Source organism: Toxotes jaculatrix, chromosome 4 (assembly GCF_017976425.1).
Source record: "Toxotes jaculatrix isolate fToxJac2 chromosome 4, fToxJac2.pri, whole genome shotgun sequence".
Lineage (NCBI taxonomy): Eukaryota > Metazoa > Chordata > Actinopteri > Toxotidae > Toxotes > Toxotes jaculatrix.
The window spans coordinates 7,569,037-7,596,786 of NC_054397.1; the positions used below are offsets into that span (position 1 = coordinate 7,569,037).

The 27,750-nt window shown below is 40.5% G+C and overlaps 2 protein-coding genes across 2 annotated transcripts in view; one reads left to right on the top strand and one right to left on the bottom strand.

The window, feature by feature from the left end:
* The first annotated feature begins 150 nt into the window (after positions 1–150).
* Positions 151–13,840, top strand: gatb (glutamyl-tRNA(Gln) amidotransferase, subunit B). The gene is made up of 13 exons (XM_041037009.1): positions 151–303; positions 1,780–1,933; positions 2,034–2,147; positions 5,758–5,956; positions 6,493–6,615; positions 6,728–6,841; positions 7,640–7,724; positions 8,249–8,293; positions 8,527–8,719; positions 8,939–9,072; positions 12,984–13,062; positions 13,189–13,323; positions 13,415–13,840. The coding sequence occupies exons 1-13, from the start codon at positions 155–157 to the stop codon at positions 13,538–13,540; spliced, it is 1,650 nt and encodes a 549-aa protein (XP_040892943.1). The 5' UTR covers positions 151–154; the 3' UTR covers positions 13,541–13,840.
* Positions 13,841–15,111: 1,271 nt separating this feature from the next.
* Positions 15,112–27,750, bottom strand: part of fhip1aa (FHF complex subunit HOOK interacting protein 1Aa) — a 29,647-nt gene continuing 17,008 nt past the window's right edge. Inside the window, exons 4-13 of the mRNA XM_041036128.1 lie at positions 25,932–26,612; positions 24,319–24,477; positions 24,098–24,184; positions 23,226–23,393; positions 22,018–22,097; positions 21,624–21,826; positions 19,759–20,754; positions 19,484–19,662; positions 18,978–19,095; positions 15,112–17,946 (exon numbers count right to left, since the gene is read on the bottom strand). Coding sequence (XP_040892062.1) covers positions 17,750–17,946; positions 18,978–19,095; positions 19,484–19,662; positions 19,759–20,754; positions 21,624–21,826; positions 22,018–22,097; positions 23,226–23,393; positions 24,098–24,184; positions 24,319–24,477; positions 25,932–26,612 — 2,868 coding nt within the window. The 3' untranslated portion in view covers positions 15,112–17,749. The remainder of the gene's footprint in view (positions 17,947–18,977; positions 19,096–19,483; positions 19,663–19,758; positions 20,755–21,623; positions 21,827–22,017; positions 22,098–23,225; positions 23,394–24,097; positions 24,185–24,318; positions 24,478–25,931; positions 26,613–27,750) is intronic.

A 27,750-nucleotide genomic window follows, 5' to 3' on the forward strand; every position in this document is an offset into this window, starting at 1 on the left:
GGAAATGACGCGGTTTGTGTCGGAAATCGGAAGGATCCGCTACACTGGGCTTTGTAGTTTTAAAGCCCAAACTAACCTCGTAGACACCCATATTAAATGTCACTTTAAAAAACTACAGCTCCCGTGCCGTGTTTGCTGGAGCCGTAAAAACAAGATGGCTGCCTCCTCTATTGCAGCGAGTAAGCTGCTACATAACATGAATAAACACGTAACTATATTGTGTCCAAAGGCTTCGTGTGTAATCAGACGAATTTGCACAACAAGCTCACGATGGCACAGCCAACCGCAGCTGAGGGCAAAAAGGTAAGAAAGGCTGTTTGCCGTGGGATAGTTTGTGTTTCTTGTTTGGTGTCCACTGACTTGACTTAACCGTAGAAAGGAGTTAAATGAAGATCGAAGGTTTTCGTATATATGAGGGTACCTCGGAATTATAAAGGTGCCGTTCGCTAACTAAAGAAGAAGCTGTGTGTAAAATGGTGACTCATTTTTTAAAAAAGTTTATCAGTTAAGAGACAGGTTGGTTAGACCAGGGTGTCTGAGTGAGGAAAAAGTACCGTTGCTATGGTTACCTATACTTACTGGTTTAGTCTGTCATCCCCACTCTTTTGTGGGCTTTAATGGCTCTCCAATTATTATTGTACTTTCATGAGGCACCTGCAAGAGACAGTTTTCATTATTGAAAAGAGAACAAATTGGAGCAGCAGAGGCCATGAAGAACTGAATTTTGGTTCCTAAAAACCACTGGATCCTTCAGTCCCTTTTATGTAACTCAGTTGCATCTATTTGTTAGACCCTAGTTTAGTCTAATGGATTTGACAATGAGGGAGAGGACCCAAGGTGACCTGTACCATGAAACAAGATTAGTGGGTTATCCAGTTGTATTCCCCACTGGGCAAACCAGGCCCCCAGGATCCCCAAATGCCCAGATCTCACTGTGAGGCAATTGATTTTTGGTAATGATAAATACATTAAAAGTAGATGTTGTCTTGATATGGGTCCCATGGTGAAAATTTGAAAAGTAAATGTATCTTTGCATGTAAATACACTGGTGTTCCCCTTTAGCTTGAAGCCAACCATTGCTTTAAGCCCACCCTGTTGTCTTCATCAGTGCTTAATTACAAATTAAACTTTAGGTCTAAACCCAACCAATTGTCCCTGAGACTCCTAATCACATTAAACCAAATTAAGCCCCAACCCCAGCCAAGAAGGGCACTGCTATGGGCTACTTTTTTTGAAGGAGAAACAGACTTTGGTCCAAATTATTGCTGTGTCACAGTTCCATAAGACAGAGTAGTTGTATACATGATGTATAATATCTAATACAGCTGATGTACGGGTACACGGGACTGTTTTATACTAATGGGAAAATTAGTTAAGTTTTAAGACTTAATACTTCTGGAGTTGTCTCACCACCATTTAGGATTTATATTGTTGTTTTGCACCTGTGAGTATCTCTGTTTCTGTTTTTGTGCATTGCATTGTGGGATAATAGTGTACAACAAAAGCATGGCAGAAAGTCAAGAATTGTTTTGTAGGCATTTCGACTTTCAGTATACTTGTTTTCCACTGTGAACACACTACATACTCATAACCCACTGAGACTTAGTTTGTTGTGGGGCATCAAAACCCAGCTTCTGTCTGAAGTGTACTCATTTTAATGGATAAATGGCAGCCAGACAGAAGAAAGTATTTTCATTTGTCAGGTAAACAGCTTCTTTGTATAGTGCAAGTTTACTTAACTTTGTTATTTCTGTTCTGTCTGGCTCCTCTCTGCCTCAGTGCTCTCCAGCAGCTGGTTGGGGTGGTCGGCTTAGAGATCCATGCCCAGATTAACTCCAACACCAAGCTGTTTTCCGGCTCAGCAGTTCACTTCTCAGCCCCTCCAAACTCCTTGGTGTCATTTTTTGATGGATCCTTACCTGGCACTTTACCTGTAAGTGATGTTTAGCTCTAATTCAGACACAGACACCCTGTTGTTTTCTTTTTATCCCATTCTTGTCAGGTCATCAGGTAATGTCCTTCTGTGTCCCCAGGTCCTGAACAAACGATGTGTTGAGGCAGCAGTGATGACAGGACTGGCTCTCAACTGCACTATAAACAGGAAGTCATATTTTGACAGGAAACATTACTTCTACGCTGACCTCCCTGTGAGTTTTTCACTCCCTGTCTTCCTTTGCTGCTTTCTTTGCAACAGCTACTATTGTCCTGTACATCAAACTGAATTTAATGCTTTTCCTTTGATGTGCGTTTTCCTCATCTGCCTCCAGCTTCTTCATCACAACCCTCCCAGTGAACTCCCCTGGCCATGAGCTCTTATTTAAATAGTGAGCAAGTCTTGCTGAAGCAGCAAAAATGCTATTTGCCACACATACAGACAAATGACACTGAAAGCTGTTAAAGAAAATGACCAGTATTTTTTCTCTTACCAGCTCATTTCCCTCAGTGCACTTCTATTTTTACATTATTCACAGGTCATTTCCCTCTCCCTGCCTTTACTGATAATTTGGGGATAGCTTTTCATTTATTCGCATAATTTTGAATCATTATTAGAGGCCTAAAAACTCCAGGTACTGGTCCCTAACCCAACAGTTCTTGGTGTGATTTAATTCAAATGAGTGTTAGTTTGATTATGGCCTTTCTGAACTAATTAGAAAACAAAACGGTTAAGTAAAACAAACTCTTTTGTAAGTAGAAATCTCCAGATGACTCTGATCTTCAGTAGTTACCTGGGCACCACATACAGCTCTAGACACATCTCAAGGAAAGTTAAATCAAACATCAAAGAGTCTGAATACTTTTATAACAAAAATAACAATAATTTATTGAAGGTTTATATTCCTCTTTTCAAATATACTGCTGTTACAAAGAATCAAAGAAGTAGCTTAGACAAGTTTGCCAACATAGAATTTGAGGAGTTATGTGCCAATCCAGTGGTCATGACATGACATTTTAAAAGTCTAAGAGCATACATAGGAGCCAAACAGCACTCTGGTAAGGTGGTGGTAAAAGTACCTAAAAAACCCACCTCTTTAACACTGATAGTTCAATTTAACATTCTCGCCCAAGTGATGTTCGCTTTTCTCCGTGTAATGGAGTGCTCGCATGGCAAGGTTTCACTACCCATCAGAGCCCCAGGATAATTTTACTAACAGTATGAGTGACATTTTTAGGCTTAGATGGAAAAGACGAAATGTCATGGGAACTCTACAATGACTTGCCTTGCAGAGACCTCTTGTAATAAATCCAGAAATTCTCGCAAGAAAGGTGTTGGAGAATTTTGCAATTTGAATTTTCAGACTGTCTCGGTAAGATATTATGCTAACACAGCTTTGGGCAAGGTAATGAGGAGGGTAATTATGGACTGAAGAACTGAGGATACAGGTTTCCTTTTCGTTTGGTATTATTTCATTGAAACTGCCAAAAGAAGTGGCTTAAAATGAGAACACCCTCACAAAGTAGCAAGAAATGTAACGATTATGAGCTTCAGCTGATATTCTCATTACACTCTTTCTGTTACATTGAAATAAATTATACCTTTCTTTGATATTTCTGATGAGTTTCTGGTTTAATTTCTTTGCTGACCGGAGCCTGTTGTGAAAATGTGGCTGATAAGGCTTGATGCACATCAGTTTTCCATAGATCTTGATAGATAGTTTTTTTTTTTCCCATGTAATAGTTCACAAACTTACTGGTTATCACAAGGTGGCAACGGTACATATTTTAATCACCATGCTAGGGATACATTATCTTCCCAGAAAGTCCATGTTTCTTGAAATTCCAGCAAAATCCCCTCCAGAAACTCAGGGATTACTGTTTGGTTCCTCTTGCTGTCTTGTGTGTTTACCAAAGATTGCATCACCTCTTTTGGATTCATTATGAACACTTGACACACACAGCAGGGACGATAATACCCGATTACAGTTTTTATTTTTCTAAGAGATTTCACAAACAACCCTTGCCAGCAGGTTGCGCCTCAAACCTTTATTTGTGTTTAAATTCACTGTGTGCACTGTGCGCGGTACCTGCTGTTGCATTTTTTAAATTATTTATTTAGTTTGCATTAGTCTCATCAGCTGTTTCCAAAGAGTGATCCGTCCCAGTGTTTTGTGAAACCGCTTGATAAACTGAAGTCAGAGTGGCTTTAATTATGCAGATGATGGGATGTTTTTCACATTCGAAGTTTGAGTGTAATCTCTGCTCGTAAAAACCGAACCAGTAGCAGGACCGGGGGAGAAATTATCCCACCCTTGAAAAATACATTTGTAAATTGCGTTTTACATTATTGATATGTTCCGCTAGAAATCCCTGATTGCATTTTGTAAAACACCACAGTTGCTCATTAAATGATTAATGTCGCTGTCCAACCAGCATTCCTTCTTTGAAATGAAATGGCAAGAAAGAAACATATATAAAGCTTTTAACAGCCCTTTAATAACATGCTTCAGCAGCTCCACACTAATCCACCAACACAAGCAAATAATTACTATTTCCTTGAGATATTAAGTTTCCAAATAAACAGACATGGCCTGACTATTGAAGCTTTGACACGTGTTTAATGAGAGCAATGAATGTGTGTGTGACCTCGATAGTTAGCCGAGAAGAACATCAGCGTGCGCGAGGAGTGAGACGACCGACCGAGGCTTGTTTGTTTAGTGACTTTAAAATGAGTCAGAAAATGACTCAGCGGCTCACAACACAGGAATTAGTTTGGAACGCGTGTGTATGTGTGTCCCATCCTGTATGTATAGCATGAGAGCAGACATGCACGGTGTTCTGCTCATTAGGGCTCAGTCTGCTGTCAGAAGGTAATTGGGAAACCTTAATGTGCCTGCTAGGATCTTATTAAGAACAAACTTGCCTCATCCTTCATTATGTAGCCAGAAGTGGCTTATTTATTATGCAGGAAATGCAAATAGTTTTCACTTATACAGATGCCACCTAATGTACAGTATGGCATGCTCGTGCTTCAGCCTGCAGAGACAACATTATCAATGGCGGAGACAAAACTCATGACAAGATTTAGTAAGAAAGAGGGGATTTCCGATGAGCTGCAACTGTATTCGCACAATCCAGCAGATTTAAAGATTAAATACACCAAGAAGAACAGAAATCGAAAAAGAAAATCCACAATAGCCTGTTTTTTTTTTCTTCCCATTTGTTTCAAAAGGAGGTGTGGACGTGATGGATTGTGTCGATCAGGCACATTGTACAGAAAGCCAGTGACTAACAGCCCCCCAATCTCTTCTCCCATGTCTCCGCTCTCTTTAGCATAAGTATGATTAATGTTTAGTTCCTGTGATGTGGTTGCCATAGTAACGTGGGAAATTAATACTTGGGGCAGCAGATTCTTTTAGGAATAGAGAAGCAGATAAAATATTTATTCTTATGCTTTTGTGAGTAGAAACCTTGAGTGAAATGGCAGCACTCCTGCTGCATTATAATGAAGGCCCAACCAATCAGCCAGCGCTGTGTTTAATTGATGTTCTATGCCTCACCTTTACATAGACCCATGACACTGACTGCAGACTCTTCATCAGTGTTATTCCACTGCATTACTGAACGACTCCAGGAGAGAGCACCTTTCTTCCATTATTTGATGTATCTACCATTGAAAAGTATAATTTGCTTACACAAAATAAATTACATTTACACAAACTTATGAATCAAAGCTGGATAATAAACTGAATTTACTTTTGTGTTTTTACACACACAACCTTTCTGCCCACAGTTTTATAGTACTGCCTTTTCTCCTCTCAGGCTGGATACCAGATCACTCAGCAGCGGCGGCCCATTGCAGTAGATGGCATGCTGACTTACAGCCTCCTGGGAGGAAAAAAGAGGAGCGAAGTGATCAGAAAATCTGTTAAGATAAAACAGATTCAGCTGGAGCAAGACAGTGGCAAGAGTCTCCACGATGACGTCCGCAGCCAGACACTTATAGACCTCAACAGAGCCGGTAACGTCAGTTAGTCTGTACACTAACATTAAATGGATGTGGCTGCTGATATTTTGTGTTTTTCATTGTCAACAAATCCCATGTGAAGGCTGAAAGCAACAGTAAAATCATCCTACCAATTTGTATTGTTTGTGTAGCCAAAACCTGAAATAGCTTATACCACTGTAGATACGCATTATACTCCAAAAAACTATTAAAAGGGCATAAATGAGCCTCAATGAGCCCTTTTCTAAAAAGTAAAGTGCCCAGTTGTTTGGGGACATTGTTTAACCTTAAAAAAGTGAAATTATATTGTGGCTTTTTTTTTTTTTAAGTTTTAATTTTCAGTAGGAATCAATTGGTGTGAGGCTGAGCAACAGACATTAGGGAATTTGGAAAAGTTTTGATTGACAAACACATTAAACTATTTTATAACACCAAAGCTGTCCTTTAATACTGGAAGGCAAAATGATCAGACACACATTATTCTATAGATTTAAGTTGCTTAGCAAATCATAGATAGAGATGTTAAACACAGCTGTCTTCACATCCATCAGGTGTGGGTCTGATGGAGCTGGTGATGGAGCCAGACATGAGCTGTGGAGAGGAGGCTGCTGCAGCTGTCAGAGAGCTTCAGCTCATCCTGCAAGCCCTGGGCACCTGTCAAGGCAACATGTCTGGTATGGAAATCGCTCTGTGTCTCTGTTTCTCTTCCCACCTCTGTCTCTGGTTCCAAACCCAAACTTCTTTCCCTCTCATTTTGCATCTTTTTTTTTACCTCTTTCGCCTCAGAGGGCCAGCTGAGAGTAGATGCCAACGTGTCTGTCCACAGACCAGGTGAGCCCCTGGGCGTCAGGACCGAGGTGAAGAACATCAACAGCGTCCGATACCTGGCCAGGGCTATAGGTAAGTACTTGAAAAGTTAGGAGGATCGCATAAGAGTGTGACAGACATTTACTGAGGTTGCTTGAATGGTGTGAGTAGATCTTAACTTGTTGCATGCTCTGTCTTGACCAACTACAACAGTTTAATTCTATATGCATGTTACTGCATCAATAGTAATAATCAAATAATATAAAATAATATATCACTCACATGAGACTTATTTCTGTATTATGAGTACTTTTGATACTTTGTGCATTTTGCAAATTACACTTTTACTAAATACTTCAACACTGGAAACCTACTGGAAATGAAGACAGGATGCGTAGTTAATATTGACAGTGACTTGTGAAGCATAAGTCTATGACTGACAACCATTCACAATTAGCTCTGATAGCAGCATGTGATGGTGAATTGGCTTACTGCAGCTGTTCACTTAAAAAGGCATAGATTTTGTGTCAACTCTAACTTCACTGACTGTTGATTGAGCATCACTTAAGCAGTTGACAAAGAGACACAGCAAGACAATTTCAGCATTTTACATGCAGGTTTGCAAGCATGGTTTGACATACCATGGTGCTGTGGTTGAATTATTTATCAATAAAGTTGGATCACATATACTCTGCTGCTGAACTGGTATTTAAAAGTCACGGAGGAAAGCACAATTTATCACAGTTATAATGTGGCAGCAGTCAGAGACCTGAGGATTGCCAGTGTATAACAGCAGCTGTTTGCCATTTACCACAAAATTGTATTCATATGTTACACTGTTATTGGATAAAGTGTCTGTGTTTATGTTCACGTTGTCTCTTATATCACCAGACTATGAAATTCAGAGACAGATCAGTGTCCTGCAGAGAGGGGGGACGGTGCAAAATGAGACCCGGGCGTATGATTCCAAATCAGGGTAAGAGGATGAAAGAGCAGGGGCTGTGATGCCAAGCTTCAGCCACTACGGCACCCTCTGACTGGGATCTCTGCCTGGTTCATTAGTCTTGAGCTTTGCTAAGGTGGAACCATCATGGCAATGATGATGAATAGAGCCATTTGGATGCTGCCACCATCCTGTGTTATCTGTGAGCTATGTGCTAGTCACAGGCTTATGAGCTCACAGAATGAGCCAGCTCCCACACAGCTGAGGCCTTGATCATCTTCTGGTGCTCTGCCTCAATCCCATGAGGCCTTGCATGTCCGAGGTACATGGTGAAATGTGTTAAATAGTATGTGATGGCCTGTGATTGGCTCTTTCTCTCTGGTTCCTGTCAAGGTGGCTACATATCTAACTAGATTGGTTTGCTGACTGAACAGTGGCATCACTAAACAATTGTTCCCACTCTTGTTTTTTTCTTTTTTTTTTTATTGTGCTTTTTTGCTTTTTTTTTCTAGACTGTTTTTCAGAATTATTAAAAATGTTGGCACGTTGTCTTCTAGGGAGACCATTCCCATGAGGGACAAAGAGGGTCTTCAGGACTACAGGTGAGTGTGAGTTTGTGGGCTTTGTGTGTGTGTCTGTGTGTGTGTGTCTTTGTATTAGGAGGGGGAATGATAGATGGACAGGTTTAAGGCTGATGGAGTCAGTGATAAGGGGAGCAAGTGAAATGTGACAAGTGTGGTGTCAAAAGGACTATTAGTATCTCAACAAAAGCCAACCTCCTCTTCTCCTAGCTTATCTGTACTGCTGATAAAGCATTCTCCCCCCCTTCCTTCAGGTTCATGCCGGAACCCAACCTGCCCCCTCTGATTGTGCCTGAGGATAACACATCATTGCCCGCTGGCATTGATGCATGCCAGGCGGTGGTGGTGCAGAAGATAAGGGAAGGGCTGCCAGAGCTACCCAGTGTCAAAAGAGACAGGCTGGTGGAAACATACGGCATCCTGCCTGAGCACAGCTTCACTCTGGTGGTGAGTTTATAAGTGGATGAAAGCAACCAGAGAGAGAGGAGTTGATTCCCTGACTAAATCTGTTTCCTGCATACTTCTTTTAATTGCCATGTGATCAAACCCAAGCAGAGTCAGCTTGGATGCAGTTCTGCTTGAATCCAGGAGGCAGCTGAATAATGATAGTCTATGTGATCCTAATTGGATAATGTGTATGTGAATGTTCATGGCGTTTTGTCACAGAATGAGGATGGGCTGGTGGAGTACTTTGAGGCGGTGTTGAAGGCGACTAAGAAGGAGCCAAGGAAGGTGATTGGCTGGGTGACAAATGAGCTGCTGGGTCACCTCAAACAGCAAGACATGAGTGTGAGCCAGAGGTGAGACAAATCCGTCCATGTTGCATGTTACAAAATTCATATAATTTAATGCTGATTTGATATATTTTTTTCCAGCATTTTTTTTGCCAGTGCCCAGGTCTTAGAAGTCACTTCTATGAATGAACTACTTGTAGCAGATGGTTATACAGTTAAATTATGTGTGACAAGGTCTGCTCTTTAAGGAACTTCTCAAAAAAGATCCCAGCAGCAAGAAGGGTTAAGTCAGTTAGTTAAATCAATAATACTAAAAACTTAGCACATAAGGAGGAGGTGGGGTTGGTGGAGGAAGTTCTGGCACCAAACAGCATTGGCATCAGCAGAGCGAATTTTCAGTCAGACCAAAATGTGCCTGATAAAATTTATTCTCACGGTCGGGCCAAGAAAACCTGAACTATAGGAGCTAGGCTAACAACAGCAGTCCACAAAGTTGTAAATTTACAGGGTTTTATCAAACATTTTACTGTCATTAACCTCTATCACTGTCCTTTCTCTCACTATAGCCAAACAGCATCATTTCCTCTCTGCTGCTTATATTATTTTTCTGTGCAGTTATAAAAGAAGAGTAAAAACAAACAATATTTCCTGAATTATTTCTCAAACCGGCTGAACATTGGAGAGCCTTGTGATTTTGCCTGTCAAAGTTCAATTTGATTTGACTCTGTGAAAAGCGAAGGAGGCAGATAAATTCACGACCCGAAGCAAATTTGTCTTGCCCCCACCCTCCTGGGCAGTGAAAGCCAGTCGGACTGCACCACAACAGTGAGACATATGAGACATTACAATGGCCCGGCTGTACACCCTCATATATATGATTGTTGGACATAACTAGTCAGTTGATGCCCACACACAAATGTGGATGAACCTACTAACGCTATGCTTCATACCTAGAGACAACTGTGCCAGTTACTGAGGTCTGTGTAATGATGTTAAATATTACGCATAGTCATCATAGCTGGTATATTGAATCAAACCATAGTCACAGCCCAAATGATGTTCAATTTCCCGAGCAAGAAAAAATAAGAAAGTGGTAATCTACGGAATTAAATGGAAGTAAAAGTTGCAGGGCAACAAGAATCATAATAACAACCTCATTTCAGTTGTAAAAACTCAGTCTAATTTTGGGTTTGCGACTGATTCCTACCCTTGACACACATTAACATTCATAGACCCTCAGCTGTTCTCGGCTCAATAGGAGATGCCACTAAAATCTAAGTTATCGAGCTGTTTCCTTTCTGTTCCCCAAGAAGGTTTGCTTTGGATTAATGAGCATTTAGCCACAAAAAAAAGTTTTACCTGTGCTGTATAGTGTTCAGAATAATGTTTTTATATTCTGGTTACAGGTTCTGAGTTAGAAATGACAGCACATCAACCTTAGATCAAATAATTCTGTCTCTCTTCCATTAAGCATTCTGCAGTACACTATACTCTTTATTCACACCAAGGATTATTAGATTCTTGGTACTATTGCCACAGTACAATAAACCAGTAAAGTGTGATTCATAAATCACTGAATATTCCTTAATTCTTCATGTCTGTCAATGACAAAACCCTCGCGACAGTTCTGACAGCCCATCAGAGAAAAGCCCATGTGGACAAATCTGATTACATTACTGGAATCATTACTTTTCTGGAAGAAGGTTTTTGTTTGATCCCTCCCTGCTGAAGGCCTGTTAGCTGGAACATGTTGGATTTTGTAAATGTTCCAAAACACTTGAAATTGAATAAAGTCCTTTTGAAATTTTGAAGCAAAGAGAAGTTGCCATGGTACCTGTCACACTTGTGCTTCAAATAAACATGAAGATTCCTAACTAGCCACAGGCTATGAAAAAAATAACACGTCTGTTGTCTCCCACTGTTTATGGCACACTGTGATGCTAAATATCAGACACTCATTTCAATTCATTTCATCTTCTTAAACTGGCAGTTTTCTTTCTTGCAGCTAAATGGTGACTGCAACTAAAAATGCGGGTGGTCGAGTGCATCAGAGTTGTTATTGTGAAGCTCAGGTTGAAGGTCATCACAACTTTAGAAACTGATGAGCAGTAGGGTTCTATAATAATTTCACAGAATAAAAAGCTCTGAGTGATTACAGAGCAAAAATTGAAACAAGTAATGGGTTGACGTCAGTGCAGATGCTGTGAGCTTCACTTTATCTGCCGTTCCCAGACAGTTGTGAAACTTTTGTGTGTGAGTAAACCACAAAGTTGCTGGTGTTTATTTATGCATAATGTTGCATTTGCTTTAGTTGAAAGCAGGAGAGTTAAATAAAAACAAAGACTGGCCGGCAGGACTGTCAAAAGCTGCAGGCAGGGTAGAGAAGAGAAAGGCTCAGTCACATAAGCTCTTAAAGAAACATTTTGAGTGCCTAAAGCCACGAGGACGTAACTGGCAGTTTGGGCACCAAGTAAAAGGTCTTGAAGAGTTCTGTTAAGGACTGAAAGCATCTGCCTTTTTCCTTCATTTGGTCACAGTCAATATCAAATTTTTTTGTCTCTGCCGTCCTGTCAAACCTGCCCAGATTTCATTTTGGCCCTCTGGGTCCAAGAAGAATAAAAGAAATACAAAATTAGGCAGCACATTGGTCAGACAGCCACAGAGCTGAAACCTCAGGCATGTCATTAAGAGCATTTCCACCAACTAAGACAAGTGACTCTTCCAGGCCCCCCCTCACAAAAGTTGCTGGCGGCTGCCTTTAAGGGTCCAGTGGCAGATTTGCTGCAGGATGGTGACAAGATGATGACATTTGTGAAATAGCTCAACAGGCCAACATTAATGCCATGTTAAAAATGTGAAATATTTTGAAACATAAATGTAAAACATTTGTACAACATGCGTCCACAGCCTGATAAGCTCAAGTACCCCTTCAAATAGATGTTATTGTATTTAACACTATTTATTACATAAAAGTAGGTATTGTTGCAACATTTTTTTTATTCAGTTCAATAGGACAATGTTCAGGTTTCTTCAGTCAAGTTTGTATTTGTACAGCTACCTACTAGAAAGTGGCTACATTTGAACCATTTATTCATCACTTGTTGCTATTTCAACTTTAATTTTGTCCTAGCTTTCAGCCATTGTATTGGTTTATTCATTAGCTAACTGTTTTCACCTCTAATCTATTGCTTTGCTTCTGATTTATTACTTTTAGCTAAGTGGCTAGCATCACATCAACTGTTTAATCATTTTAACTTGAGTTCTGGCTAACTATTTAAACTGCTATAAATTACTTTAACTATTTAAACTGCTATAAATTACTTTAACTATTTCAACTCCTCTGCTTGTTTGGTAACAAGTTTTCACTCACTGCAGCATGTGGTGCTAATGTGTCGCAACTGATGGGCAGCTTACTGGTTATGGCATATTCACTGAAGATTAGCATCACAACAGTTTATCACCCTAGGTGGCTGTTTATTTTCCAAATATGTGATTATATATTTTTATGAAATTACATTTTCTAGTTAAGTTAATTGAGCTCTCTCCGTGTGCCCCCTGGTAACTGCATTAGCACCCCAGGCTGGGAATCGTTGCTCTGTTTGACACAAAGAGTTGGTCAGACTGAGATGTGTTTGTAAAGATGGATTCTTTTCATCTATTTTTCCACAGTGTCTGTAACATGTTTGGAGGAGCTCTAGCAGAGATGGACTGTTTTAGCCTGCAGTACACTGAATGAAACTCTGTCTCCACTTAATATATTCTAACAGGCTTTTTGATTCTATTTGACTGGTAGCCTGGGGAATAAACAGACATAGGAAAGACAAACACATTAGAGTTGAATCACAAATGTTGATAGACTCTTGCATCCTTTCAGTCTGACACTCCCACTCCTTCCCTCTCCTTTTCCTCCTCCATTTATATCACTAATTCTTCAGTCCATTAAAATGTAATTAAATTAGCTCTTCATTTGATTTTAGCCCAATCTCTCCTCCTGCCCTTGCTGAGCTGCTGGAACTCCAGGAAACAGGACACATCTCCTCTTCGGTTGCCAAGCAGGTCAGTCAGCTGCACAGACCATGCAATTATCCCTTTCTTTCTGTCACTCAGTAGACACAACCCCAGCTAGTGCTCGTTTGTATTCTAGTTATCACCTGTGTCTTGCTGGTTTGTCCCTACTCTCAGGTGTTTCAGGAGATGTGGAGGTCATCAGGCAAAACGGCCCAGCAGATCATCCGGGAGCAGAACTTGGAGCTTGTTAGCGACACAGCACAGCTGCACAGCATCTGCCAGAAAGTGGTGGACACACATCCTGATGAGGTGAGGGCTCAGATGCAAATTCTCACTTGTAATCACATTGTTTGTTTGTTTTATGTTTGAGATGTTTTGTGTTTGTTGTACCTCTCTGTAGGTTCACGCCATCAGAAATGGAAACAAGAAAGTTCTGAACAAGCTGATGGGCCTGGTTCAGAAAGAGACCAAAGGTAGAGCTGACCCTGTTCTGGTGAGAGCAATTTTACAAGAGAAGACGTCATGAGGGACCCAGCCACATCACAAGCTGAAGGTCAAGTACCTTTATGAAAAGAAACTATATGACAGGGTTGTAGATCTGTATGAAAATGCAGATATGGAGAGCAATCATGTCCATGTGGTGGCACACGGTGCTGTTGATGCTCAAGCTGAAAAAGAAGCTTCCATCCATAGTTCCTGAGTGGCTGACATTTTGTAAATACTGTACAACGTTTTCACCAGACAACAGCCATTGTTTTCTGTATTTATGTACAGTATTTATGTGTCTAAAAAGTAATAAAGCTTTGCAGAATATTACTCTCTGTGACAATATTATATCACCACTTTATTTTAGAAAACTGCATACATGAATCCCAAGATGCAGGATATGTATGTATAAATATTCTGACCAGGTGAAGAGATTTTCTGAGAGGTATATGTAAAACAGTAAAATTTGCCTGAAAATGATGCAACTTGATTAACTAATATTAGGATAAATGAAATGGTCCTAACACAAAGAAAAGTAAGAATTACAAGCTTATGTACCACAGGCCTCTGTCATATTGGCCATTATGGTCATTAGTGAGGCCCGAAAATCACACAGGCATTAGTTGAAACTGCTTGCATGTCAGATGCTCTCTTATCACAAGAGGCAATAGAGACCCTGCCCTTCTCAGATATCCAGGTATGAAAGCAGTCAGTGAGCTCCCTCTTGTGGTTGAACCACGTTATTTATAAGAATTTCTATACTTTGCTGCATTTAATATGGATGCTCACTGATACTGAATGGAGTTTTCTCAATGCCTAAAAATCCTTAAGTTTGTCTACCTCTTATCTGCACATCTTCTCTTTTTTGTGGTTGGAATCTGTTTAATACTAAGTGAAATCAATAACTAATAATGTCTGTGACCTGCTCTCTTCAGATTGTATAATGTTTAATATGTTCTACATTTACTACAGTTTACTTGAATATAGCAATTATAGGTAAGTCTTAATTTGAAATAGTCATTCCCAAACCACTATGGCAACTGTTCCCCTGCAGATAAAAGAAAATGACAACTTTCTCTCAACACTCTCTTGCAGGACGTATACAGTGTTGTTTAGTGGCCAGCTACAACTGTGAGCAGACATTGTGTACTGCTGGTACACAGCCCCTAAAGCTGCTGGAGCTTTGACATCACGAAACAATTACATTTTTTAAATGGTTATACACATTTCTGGAGATTTTGGTATCAGCCATAGCAGAGTCTCAAACTCTTTGTTGGTCTTTCTGACAGAAATCTGATACGAGACAGTTTCCAGTGTCCTGTATTTCACCTAGCATAGTTTTTCCAGTTTATCCAACACTGATTTAGTTTCATGCCGTTTTCTGCCCCATGTAATAACTTCTTTGCATGCTCATGCATAACATGGTGCAAATTACTTAGCAAAATAAATAAATAAACATTTTATACTCATGAGCCATCAAAAGGTTCTCCTCATCTCATCACCGTTTGCTTCATCTCTGCAGTACATCATAGTGACTGCATGTAAATGGAGAAGGCAAGCTCCTGTGAGAACAAGACCTAGTTTTGAACAAAATCTCTCTAGGGTAAGAGCTGTTTGTAAAGGAAATGTTTATTAAATGAGGACGTCGGTGTCTACAGAACAAACACCTGCAAACCACCTCGGGCGAAAAGGAAAGAATATATTGATGGTGTCAGGTAAAACCTGTAAGGCAAAGAAGATGGGCTTTTGCTTTGCATTGTTTTTTTTTTTTTTTTAGTTTAAAGAGAGTGGGGAAAAGTCGTCACATTAAGTGCATTCAGTTTCATTTACCAGAAGTTGTTTTTATTGAAAGAGGCATGCCTTTATGTCGCAGACGTCAGCAACAAACAGCAAACCTGAACAGTTATCTGACAGAAAACTGAGGCCAAATGGTATCAGAGAGGATGAATCTTTGGAACCTACTGAGACAGAAACTGGTCCATAACCTTGGTTATTATACCCGTTTTCATGCCACAATGCTGCTAAAACAGTGATTGTTATACTGTGCTGGATGTGTTACACATACTGAACCTGTGCTGGTGGAAGGCCTGTGTCAGCAGCGCAGAGTGACACCATAGTATGAAAAGGCTGATAAAGTGCTCTGCAACATTCTTTAACCAGAGAGAAAGACTTGTTCAACAGTTCTGAAAATGGCTTTGATTGATACAAATATACAGTTCCAAGCCATTTTTGTACAAAAAAAAAAAAGTATTATCACAGAAAGATCCTACTGCATAATTCATTGCCTGCATAGCATCTAAAGCATCAAGTAGAAATTGAATGGATTTAAATAGGAACAAAAATACACAATCCAGATTTAAAACTTAAAACTTACACGTAACTCTTGATTTGATTAAATGAATATATGAGATGACAACCTTGATCAGCTCAGTGTAAATCACAATGCTACTGCGATTTTTTTCTACAGTTTGTTTCTACAAAAGTAGAAAAGTACGTTATGTCAAAGCAGTCCAATACCTCAGTCTGAATCTGCAAAAAAATGATAGGATTTACTAAAGTTCGCGCAACAAATTCTCTTAACTATTTTCAATGTCCACATTATTCAACAGTATCTTTCTATCAACTTGTGGATGGACAAGGACGGTGACTGATTTTTTTTTTTTTTTTTTTTTTTTTTCTTGGTCAAAAACATATCAAAACAATATACTGTGCACATCCTAAGACCCTATGAGCTTTCCTTTGCACTTTGACAATGGACAGCTTCATGTAAAACAACATTTCACTATAAAATATTGCATTACTCCTTTGTAAATCCGTTCGATATCAGGCAATAGTGTGAACTAAAATCATAATTTAGGCACTATTTTAAAACTATTTCTGTCCTGGTAAATTAATTTAATAGAGGCATGCTTTGTAACAAAATATATCTCTTGTATTATATCTCTCTTTCATAACCATGTGGATTAAAATGAAGGCAACCGTAACTGTTACAGTCTGAGATGGTTTTCATAAGATGCAAAACTACGACTCTCCCAACAGTGATATTTCAGACTTATTACAACTAAAACAATGCCCTACACAATCCCTACATAGAAGGAAGAGATGATAAACCATAACTAAGAAGCCTCTAGTGTAACCTTGTTGAACAAAAAAAACAAAACAATAAACAATATGGCAATAGAAACTCTCAAAAAATATTAAATACCCCATCCCATTCTGAAAATATCCCAACTTAATTATAACCCAAATATCATTGATTTGCATAGTGTTCTGTCATTTGAATATTTTTCTTTCAATATGTACATTATAAAGCATCACTAAAGTAAGGTAAATTAGATATAGCAAGAACAATCCCGTTTTGGTGCTATGGTCTGGAGAACATGTGGAGCCCATTAATGTGAGAAACTAGTGCATTGAGGGAACATTGCTTCACCCAAAGGCTTTTTAAGAACTGAGCGAACCGAACGTGCATCAAAACAACTCCTGAGGTACCATCATGAATCAACAGAAAAACAAACACCAAAACAAACCTATGTCTAACACACAATGACTGCGGAAACACCTCTGTGTAAAGTTTGAAGACAAAAGTGACCAACCTGTTTCACGCCATGTAACAAGAGAACAAAGTTAGGATGTGTTTCTGCGATGATGCTGCCAGTCAGCTACAACAATGGAAATCACATTACATCTTCATGCTGCTAGTTCAGAGGTGTGTAATCCTGTGGACAAGAGGCAACGACACTCCAGAAAGGCCACCTGAGTAACAGAACCACACTGAGCAGCAGGCATCATACTGAGATTGGAGCAGGTTGTATAAGACATTCAGAATGAGGGCAGTTCAGATAAGGACTGATGATTGCTTTTAAAAAAATAATTTCAAAAATGCTGGTTTTAGTCGAGATCCTCTCTTTGGTTGGTCGACCTGATGCTCACCTTTATGTGTATTATCGGCTGGTGCCGGCTTCAGCAAACAGGCCAAGGTTTTCCAGCTCAAAGCTTAGACATCCTCCTCGGCTGCTCAACACTTTACTGAACTTGAAAGATGAAATTAAAAAGCACATGAAAGTGATTATCTTTGCTGGGAAAATAAATATTCTAGCATTTTAAAACAGTTGTATAAATCACTGAATCTAAGAGGTTTCTTCATCAAGTAGTGCCTGATAAAAAATAGAAAACCACCATAAAAGAGAGTCTTTTACAATCTTTCAGAGTTAAGTTGGACTCATCACTGAGGCCTGTTGGGACACGGTTACTCTTCCATAGGAATGTAAGATAAGATGGAGTGCTCTTGTGAAATTGCAGCCAGTTCTTTGAGGAACTCCGTGAAGAGGACAGTAGCAAAGACTTCTGTCCGGTCCAGAGAGATGGCTTTGGGTTTTGGTGGTGGCGAACTCTTCAGGATCTTCCCCGCCTCACCGTGGGTGGAGCCATCGCTGCTGTTTTTGTCTAAGAACACAAGGATTTAATAAGTTACAAAGACAAAATGAAAACAATTTATAGTTGGAATTTAAGATGTTTTGTAAACACAATACATTCCTTTTATTGACTTTTCCATTTTTATAAATAATGTGATCCAAAAAGTAAAATCCCATCTTAGTCCCTTCTTATTCTTCCAACAATGTTTTCTGTAGCTTGTACAACTTTGAAACCACAGGGAATCTAGTGCGAGAACAGGCCCAAAACTCTGGGGCTTAGTTGAGATGGTTGCTCAACTGCAAAGACACATGACTAAACAAAATCAGGCAGAATTTATTCTAGTTCAAAACAGGAGCCAAAACACATACTGATAATGAATGCAGATGTTGTTTTGAAACATTTTTGACAAATCAGCAAGATGAAGCATCTCAAAAACACTGCAGTGTTTGTTCCCCAATAATCAAGTTGTCACAGAAATATTCCCTAACATTTACCAAAAATATAATCTCATCTTCAACTGCTGTTGTGAAAATACATTATTCATTTGATATCTAGTGTCTTATTGTCTAATTACATTTGTTTAGAATCAAAGTAAAAACCAAAAGACAGCAAATGTAGCAGGATGCGACATCTTGATTAACCCAGACCATGAAGCATTTGCAGCAACATGACGGCTAAAATGTCAGCACTGTATGTTCTGGAATAACAGAATGAATATTTGGAGTGAGAACTGATTGAGGATGTTTTAAATACTAAATTTTCCATGCATGAGTCGTCATACTGTTAAAGGCCCCGAAAACCTTTTCTGTCCTTAATCGGCTTCTTACCATGAGAAATACAGCTCTACATGAGCGGAGCATTTCTGCCAAAGGTAGAACACTACTGCATCAAAGTAAGCTGGTTTTTGAATGTTAAAACTGTTTGTTTTTTTTGTTTAACTCTGACTGTTTCATATCCGGTAATGAAAAATTTATTGTTACAGAGAAATACTGTGAAATCACATTTTCACATAGCTGGAAGAGAAAGGGGGGAAAAAATCCCAGATGTAGGCGTATTGTCACCTGCTGCCATGAAAGTCTCCCTGGCCAGCAGCCAGTGCTGGGCAGCAGTGATCAGCTCTGGAAAATCCTTTCTGGTGGCAGCCAGCTCTTCTATCTGGTTCTTCACGGTAGCTAGTACCTGAGAAAAAACAAACAGAGAGAAAAACCTGAGGATTACATTCACATCTGCTGTATTTACACTAATGTAATTAAATTGTCTAATTGTCTTAATCATGGATTAAGACTTGCTCTTGCTCAATTACACATCAAAAAACAGAGAAGAGAGAAATCCCTCTTCACTTGATCTTGCTTACGAGTGCCCAGATTTCAAACAGTTCATTGTATTCCTACTTTCAAACAAGCAAGCTGCATGTTTCAGCATTTTCCTGTAATCACACACACACACACACACAAAAAATCTTTTGGTTCTCTTTTTATTTACTTGATGATACACATGCCTCCGGGGAAGGAGAGTAAATGAAAGGCACACTCCTGCCTCCACATGCATACACACACGTTTTTGTTACCTGGTACAGGGAGCGAACAGTTGGCTGAAAAACCAAGTTCGTATTGAGGAGGAAAGAGCGCAGGAGGGGCTGAGGGTAGGCCGCCAACTGAGTCAGGATGCCCGTCAACAACAAGTTGACATAAAGCGAGTTAGAGAGCATGTTCTCCAGACGAGACAACAGCACACTGACAAAAGGACCTGCAGAAAGAGTAATTATATATTAACAATTTTTTAATTGTGGTGTCCAAATGTAATTTTTGGTGAATAACGAGGTGAAGATTTCCCTTAACTTACCTGTAAAAGGCACTGAATAGATTCTGCTTGCACTTCCGCTACGAAGCTTGGCCCCAAACGGCGAACTCAGTTTCTCTGGTTCTGGTGTTTCAGCAGAGAAGGAGCTGAAATCCATCTCCTCCTCCTCCTCTTCCTCCCCCTCCTCCACAGGTGCAACAGGCTTCTTCACCTCTCCACCAGCTTTAACCGGTTTTCCGCCTGCTTGTGTGTCCAGCGTACGAATGAGCTCTTCATACTGAGCCAAAAGGTCGTCACCCCATTCAACAGCAGTTGTGTTTTGGAGGTTTGAATTACAATCTGTTTGAACTTTGGCCTTTGTGTCCAAGCTATTCTTGCCATTATCAGCGGTTGGAAGTGTTACAATTAGTCCATTTTTCAGGGGGACTTCTGCTGAGCCTGGTTGGGGTTCCTCTGATTCTGACCCGCCGGGTTTGTGCTTACCTCTCTCAACATCTTTAGAGTCTTTCTTGGCGACAAGATCGTACACCATGACGTCGTCCTGGAACTCATTTTCCTCAATGTATGAGCCTTTAACCAACATAATGGCTGTTCTTCGCATCTCCTGGATGTGCTTTGGGGGTTCAGCAGGATGCGGCTGTGAAGGTTTACTCTCCACTGGAGCCTCTGCAGTCTGCACAGGGCACGCATCATAACTATCATCCCACTCTAGCTCCAGCTGGTTGACAGAGGGCGGCTCTGTATTTGGTGGTGGGCAGGGTCGCAGGACCGGTGCCAGCGGCTGTGGGACTCTTTTGAGTGTCATCTGGGTTTGTCGACTCTTGAGCCCCGGCTCCTCAAGGACACCCGGCTGGTATTTCTCAGGAGGCGGGTCCTCGCCATCGTACGGGGCTGACCAAACCCGGCATGCCCGTATGCTGTTGCTGATACTCAGATGGGCATCGCAGAGGTAATGAAGGTAACTGACATCCAGGTAGATTTCTGACCCGATAGTGCAGGAGTTATCATCTTTCTCTTCTGAGTAGCTCTCTTTTTCCTCTAGGAAAAACAGATAGGAAATGTTGATAAAAGCTGGCATGCAGTGTTTCACAGCATCACTCACACAGAGCAGAAATAATGAGTTTGACATATAACTACAGGGGGCAAAGTGATGTAATACAGCAAAACAGCAGGACATCTCACTCTTTGATAAAATATACATCATCCACCCCGTTATATGTTCATGTCCCAATTATATGGCGATCAACACCTTGCAGTGCACTGTGATGAAAACCATATGTTCGAACAGACTTTGGAAATGCAACGTTAATAAATTATACTTTTATTATGATCGTTTTGTTCATTTTGAAAGTCATTCACTGCCACAGTGAATGACTTTCCATTTTCCTCTGTTATGCTGTTTGTTTTGACTGCACACCACTATTACTGAGCTCCTAACGTGCACTCACTCAAATGGGGTTATGAATAGTAAAATCTGCTGGGTGAATTCACCTTGCAGATGATTTGAAAGCAGAAAAAGAATCCATAGAAGTTGATTACAAATATGGCTTAAAAGCAGTCATTCATTTTGACTAATTTGTAACTCATACAGAACAAACAAAAGAACAAGTATTCAGGCTTCTCAAAGGGTATTACTGAAACTTCCAGGCTCCAGCTGGGGAGCCTTTTAGAGCAGGTAATAATTAGCTGTACCACACACTCCTACAGGGATAATTCTTGTTTATTACAACTTGAGTCTTATTTTTTGTAAATGCCTGTCTGTAGAAATATCATCACACTCACAGAGTTAATTGCTAAGATTTGGGAACACAGCAGCATCACAAAAACATCAGACAGGGCAAGAAACAAGATCCAAGCTGTAATAAACCAGACAATTTTTTTTAACTTTAATGCTGTGTCTCTCTTACCAGCGGTGTCGGTGTTATTGGCAGTCTCAACACCCTTGGAGAAGAGGATGGAGTCCAGCTGTCGGAGGGGCGGTGGGCTGTGATCAGGAGAGCAGCAGGATGGTGTTAATGCCAGGATCTTGGCTGCTGACACCGAGTAGCAGTCTCTCTCCCTCACCACACGTCTCTGACTCAACATCATGTGATTACAGGGGATCAGATACCTGGGGAGGCAGATGGGAACGGATCCTGTTAGGAAAACCAACGGGTGGTCGTAGGAGGGAGAGGGACAGGGGGTAGTGAGCAGACAGATGGTAACACAAATCTGCATAGTGGGAGGCAGAGAGTAAAAGCTCATCATTTCATAAACCAATTAGATGTACCAAGCTTCATAATTGTGATAAAACTCACTCACCTCAATATGAGCTGCAGCATCACATCTTCACAGTATAAGCCAATGAGAGTGCGAAAGAGTGCCAGTGACACAGTGCCCAACTGGAGTATTGAATGGAAAGACACAAGGAAACATATTACGACAAATAAAGACGACAGAGGAAACTGTTTCAAGTAGCTTTTTATATAGTACTGCAAATCCTCAACAAACAGTGAAAGCAAACATGAAGATTTGGTGCTTTTCAATAGTTCAAGTTCGTGCAGATTAATTAAATATGTCAAAATTTTTATAGACTTAAATTATTAATTAACTGAAAAAAACAGGTTAAGCAGTAATGAAAAGAAATTGTTAGTTGTAGTCAGTTTTTATATGAGTGAGATTGTCTCCTCAGTGTTACAGTCACGCTAACCATAGCGTACTATGGTTAGCGTGACAGACTGCCATCCACAGAGCCATATCATGAAAAATGATTATAAAATAGAACTAATGTGAGATTCATCCCCAGTATTAAGGTGACTTTTCCTTTGATTACACTAGAGAAGGTCAAGAGGATTCAATATTAAGTGATTTTTGTCAAATGTACAGGTTGAAATTAAAGGATATTCTGCATATAAAAGTTTTCCATTCGGTCAAAGACACAACCACATCTATCGACTGGCATCTCAAACAGCGTGAAGCTGGAAAGAAGAGCATGAGTAGACATTAAAAGGTAAAAGGAAGCAGGAAAAAAAATAAATATTTGCATATTTTGCATGTTAGTCAATGTTTCACTGGCTCAATGTCAAAAATGTGAAAAGCAAACATGTTTTTTATTTTCCACCGCTGCAGGCATGTTAGTGCTGCAGACACTGGAGGGAACTCCCTGAGCCATTTACACGCTCAAACAGCAATGTAGAGAACATATTATTTATTCATGTTAATGATTCAGTTCTACCAAAGTATTTACACAAGACGCCCTAGTATAGGACTGTTTTAAAATGCCGATGTCAGCTGCCTTTGCAAACAGGATAAGTCACTGCAACTGATCATCACCATGGCAACAATCTCCCAGCTCTGTGCTGACATTTAAGTTTCACCACGAATCCCAGAGTCTCTGGGGTCATTTTAAAATCTATGAAACCTGCTCTGGGCTTATTAAATGTGAGTTATTGTGTATCTGAATGCAATATGTGTGTGTGTTATTTTACACAAAACCACGTACACATCAGTCTTTTGTCCTGTGACGTTACCTGGAAGGGGGTGTTGATGCGGCTGACCAGTGTGTCTAAGATGTGGACGCTCTCATGTTGGTGGAGGAGGATGAAGGAGAGGAACGTCTGCAGCAGGGCCGGCTCAGAAACACTTCTCAGAAAGAGGTCGAGGTACGCTGTGGTGGTCATCACCTCCTCTAGGGTCAGCTACACAGAGATAGGAATCATTAGTGAGCAGTGAGTGATTGTGTGTGTGTGAGGGATCAGCATACAGAACACATAAAGTCACCATGCCAGAGAAGAATCTTTTGAATGTATCTACACTTTATCTCCAGATGTTTATATGATATATGGATGTATTTGTACAAACATTATTGTATTAATACGTGTTGTCAAATTCTTCAGCTCTGCACAGATAAAAGCAAATGGAACAATTTTAAGTATTTTTCAGGGATGAAACTTCAGACAGGATTATTTCTCACTAGAGATCACTAGAGATTATTTCTCACTAGTAGAGTTAAATTAGAAGATTTCTACCATTCTCACTGTCAGTACATTAAATTTGATGCTATAAGACGAATATCTTAGATATCTTAGATTAGCACAATGACTGTAAATAGGGGGGGAAATGGAGCTTGGCTCTGTCAAAAGGTAACAAATTCCACCAACTGCTGTAGAACCTCTGACGTTCACCAATATACATATCTCATTTGTTCTCCTTCTCACTTTACATACCACCTCCTGTAATTTGGCAGTAGCTAAAATGCCACCTAGAACAATAAGTTAAGTTACTGAGGACAATATTAAGAGGCAGATATTTAATTACTAAATTCTCCTTGGAATATGCTGTTCATTTGTCTAAAATGAGACATGATATGGAGGCGAAAAGGAGAAGGAAGAACAGCACCAACCTTGTGAAGAGCTGGTGCTAGGACAGGCACGAGGAATCCGTTGTAGATGTAACTAACCAGCTGGTCTCTGATATCAGGGTGGGCCACCTGGGAACAGTCAATATTAAGGCATGTGTCAGTCAAGAACGCCGTCAAGCAGAAGGCTGCAGCCATTAACCACGTGTGAATACATTTTTCATGTGGCAGAGCCTTGTGCGTGCAGCCTTGTCACACATGTTAACCTGAATAACAGCGTTGCAGAATTCCAGCGAGTTAAGAAACTGGACGAGTGACGGCATCTGGAGCCAGTCCTCTTTGTGGAGGCAGTGCCACTCTTCGTTGGGAACCTCCAGCTTGGTGGGGAGAGATGAGTACAGGCCGCTCAGCCCTGTGGCCAGCACCTGAGGTGAGAGAGGTGTTGATATCATTACTCTAGATAAGGTCACAAGCTAATTTGGGATTATTATTATTATTATTGTTGTTATCTATTAGTACACAGAAAGTAAAATGGTGGTGGTGATCTGGTGGCTTTTTTCTGACTTTAAACTTTTGTGTTATTACTTCACCAGTAATTACAGAGCCTATTCTATCTATAACATTCACATTTATGTTACAGTTTGTCAAAATAGTGCTCTTTCTCATAACGAGAAAATGTTTTTTGATGCAAAACTATGATGCTGTTTTAATCTCTCTGACACTGTTCTGCTGTTAACTTCCACAACAGAACAACATAGTGAAAAAGATAAATCCTGTAGATCGTTTTACTTGTGTTGTAGAAAAAGCAGACTGTGCTGCAAACAAAGACATCATCTGAAATATGTCGTATGATGAAAAAGAATCCGATGTAAAGTGCTTATAGAAAGATTATTATGAGCCTCATTGCAGACTAATGAGGCAGCTTATGTCATAATTGATGCGTGAACAGCTTCTCTGCTGTCAGTTTTACTTTTTACTTCACTCAACAGATTTATAACTGTTTTACTACTCACTACGCAGCAAAATACTACTGTAAATCATTTCTTCTCCTTCGCGTTTTGATAATGTAATGCAGATGTACAGCACAGCACTGCAGCAGCCTACACATCAGCTCGCCTGTTCCTCCTCACACACTTGGACAGCATACATAAGGATTTATGCCTCCTAAAGGTCGGCTCTGACGACTTCATAAATATTTAAGCAGCAAAGTGTTTTACTGCCTAGTAGACTCCTGCAATAATAACCATGATATGGTAATAAGGTCACTAATTAACAAGTTAATGTCAACAAGCTCTCCACATAACAAATGGCCAATAAGATTTCTGTCTTTCCTTAGTGAAGTAGGTCTCAGTGTTTACAAAGTGGGATTTCAAACAACAACAGAGCCTATAGCAGCTCAGGCTAATTTGACTGTAAGATGAGCGCCTCATTAGTGTTACAGTGTTGTATATATCCTCTATAGGATTACCCTTGTAGGCTGCCAGTGGAACCAATTAAATATAGACTCCTGTTATTCAACTGGCATCGCATCAAAAGCAATTCTTCATTGCACTGTCTGCAGCTGTGGGTAAATGGCATTATTTAGATGGGATTAGCTCGCAACTGTGCCATAATCTTATGAATGCCAGACATTTGTAACATTCAGTGCCAGACATGCTTTAACCTTGTTTTGAGTGGGTCCATGAATTAATCTGCATATTTTGGCCTGACTACGGTGCCCAGGGTCTCAGCAAAGTCAAGGAATAATAAATACAAAAAAAGTTAGGTTAGTTTTAGATTAAAGAGAGGGGGACTGGGTCTGGGGAGAAACCAAAAACCACCAAGTGACTGAGAGCAACAGAGAGATAAGAGGAAAAGTAATTCATCATTTGAGACTGACCGGACAGAAGTAGGTGTTCTGTGCGATGTGTTTGGCCACTCGCTCATTCTCAGCAGACAACGACATTATGAGCAGCAGAGCATCTCTGGCCTGCTGGCCCACTGTGCCCTCCCTGTGAATGAAAGGGATGAGGAGGGAGAAAATGAGGAAGTTGGTGGCTCCCTGATCCTCGCTGGTGTGGAAAAAAAGCTCCAGAATTGAAGGGTCCTTTGCCAGAACGCAGCACAGCTGGTTGAGCAGCAGCACCAGCTCAGCTTCGACCGCAGGCGCTGCCGTGCCTGAACAGGACGACAGCAGCATCATGAGCGGCCTCAGGATGGGTTTGTGATGGAGCAGCGGCTGGTGCGCCTGCCCCACCAGCATCTCATACATCTTCAGCTGCTCCAGTTTCATGTCGTCTGTGAACTCCCTGCGGAGGCTCCACACAAAGAGACGCTCCATCACGTTCTCCATCACCACAAACTCCAGGATGGGGCCCATAGCTCCGGCCTGACCGCTCTCCTCCTCCATCAGCAGGAACAGCATGTGCTCCACATAGTTCTGCACCGCACTCGCCTCGTCTCCAGGGATGGGGCCAAAACGAGAGCCACCGCTAGAGCCAGAGTTTAGGTTGATGACACTCAGGGAGGAATGGGTGGAGCTGCTGCGCAGGGGATCATGCTTTTCTAGGATCTTGACCACCTAGTGAGACATAAGAGGATTATTACTGCTCCAAACTTTGCAATTTAAGTAATCACGCTTTGGCTAAATCACAACTACATCCAAAGAGACAAAGCAATATCTTGTAGAAATAGACTTTCAAAATAAAGTGTTTTGGTTGAAAGTTTTAACTAAACGACACAATATTTGCATAATTTTCCAAATAAAGCCGTTGTCACTTGTACACTTTGTCAGTAAAGTATAATGGTTATTGATCATAATGAAAAAGTTTACCACCAGATTTAACCAAATGGTTCTATCTCTATGTGTGAAGAGTTTAGTAGCTGACGGGAATGAAAACCTGCCACATTTATCCACAGGTGGTTGGTATATTTTCTGAGGTGGTCAACCCTTATATAAAGGAGAGGGGAAGTCATTTTTACCGTCAATATTACTGCACTCGAATCCACCAACTGATCTGACTTTTCGCCCAATCTGCACTTTTTACTGTATTTCCATTGAAAAGAAGAAATTAAAAATATAGCATTTTATATGGAAATTATATTACAAAAACCTGTTCATAGGGGGTCAAATCTTTATGAACGGGTCACGCAAACAAAACATAAGCATATGTATATAAGAAACACTGCTGCACACTCTTGATGGCATACTGCTGCCTGATGATTAGCATGAGCAGTGATAGTCATCTTTTTTAGAGACACATTCATTATCAAATATGAAAAAGGGTATCTTGAGTACTACAGTTCATATCACATACGGGCATGTATACTTCCTTGTTCCTGACAGGTTAAATATCAACAAATATGAGGTGCAAATAAACAAACAGCGCAGTTCAGATAAACTCAGTTTGGTAGCACAGAGTGAAATAGTCCTTTGTGTATCCAGTCCCTCCCTTGTGTGTCCGCTGCATAGAAACCAGAGTCACAATAATGGAGCCACTGTCCCCAGCCTGCCACTGCTGTCATGACAATAATTGGCTGCGCACAAGAGAACTGGGCATGGCTCATGGAAACAAGAGAACAGAGTTTGTAATCCCTGCCTGAGCCCAATGGGACGTGACCCAGTGGCCTGAGCCTCAGGGATCCGTCCAGTTCAGGATCTCTGGCTATCACTGAAGTGACAGGGAGGGAACAGGTCTGAGGATCAGTCAAAGATTTTA

Excerpts from the sequence above, each read along its gene's own strand:
- gatb (XM_041037009.1), top strand. The coding sequence starts at position 155 with ATGGCTGCCTCCTCTATTGCAGCGAGTAAGCTGCTACATAACATGAAT. Across the intron at positions 5,957-6,492 it reads TATAGACCTCAACAGAGCCG|GTGTGGGTCTGATGGAGCTG; the intron begins GTAACGTCAGTT and ends CACATCCATCAG. Across the intron at positions 13,063-13,188 it reads CCTCTTCGGTTGCCAAGCAG|GTGTTTCAGGAGATGTGGAG; the intron begins GTCAGTCAGCTG and ends CCCTACTCTCAG.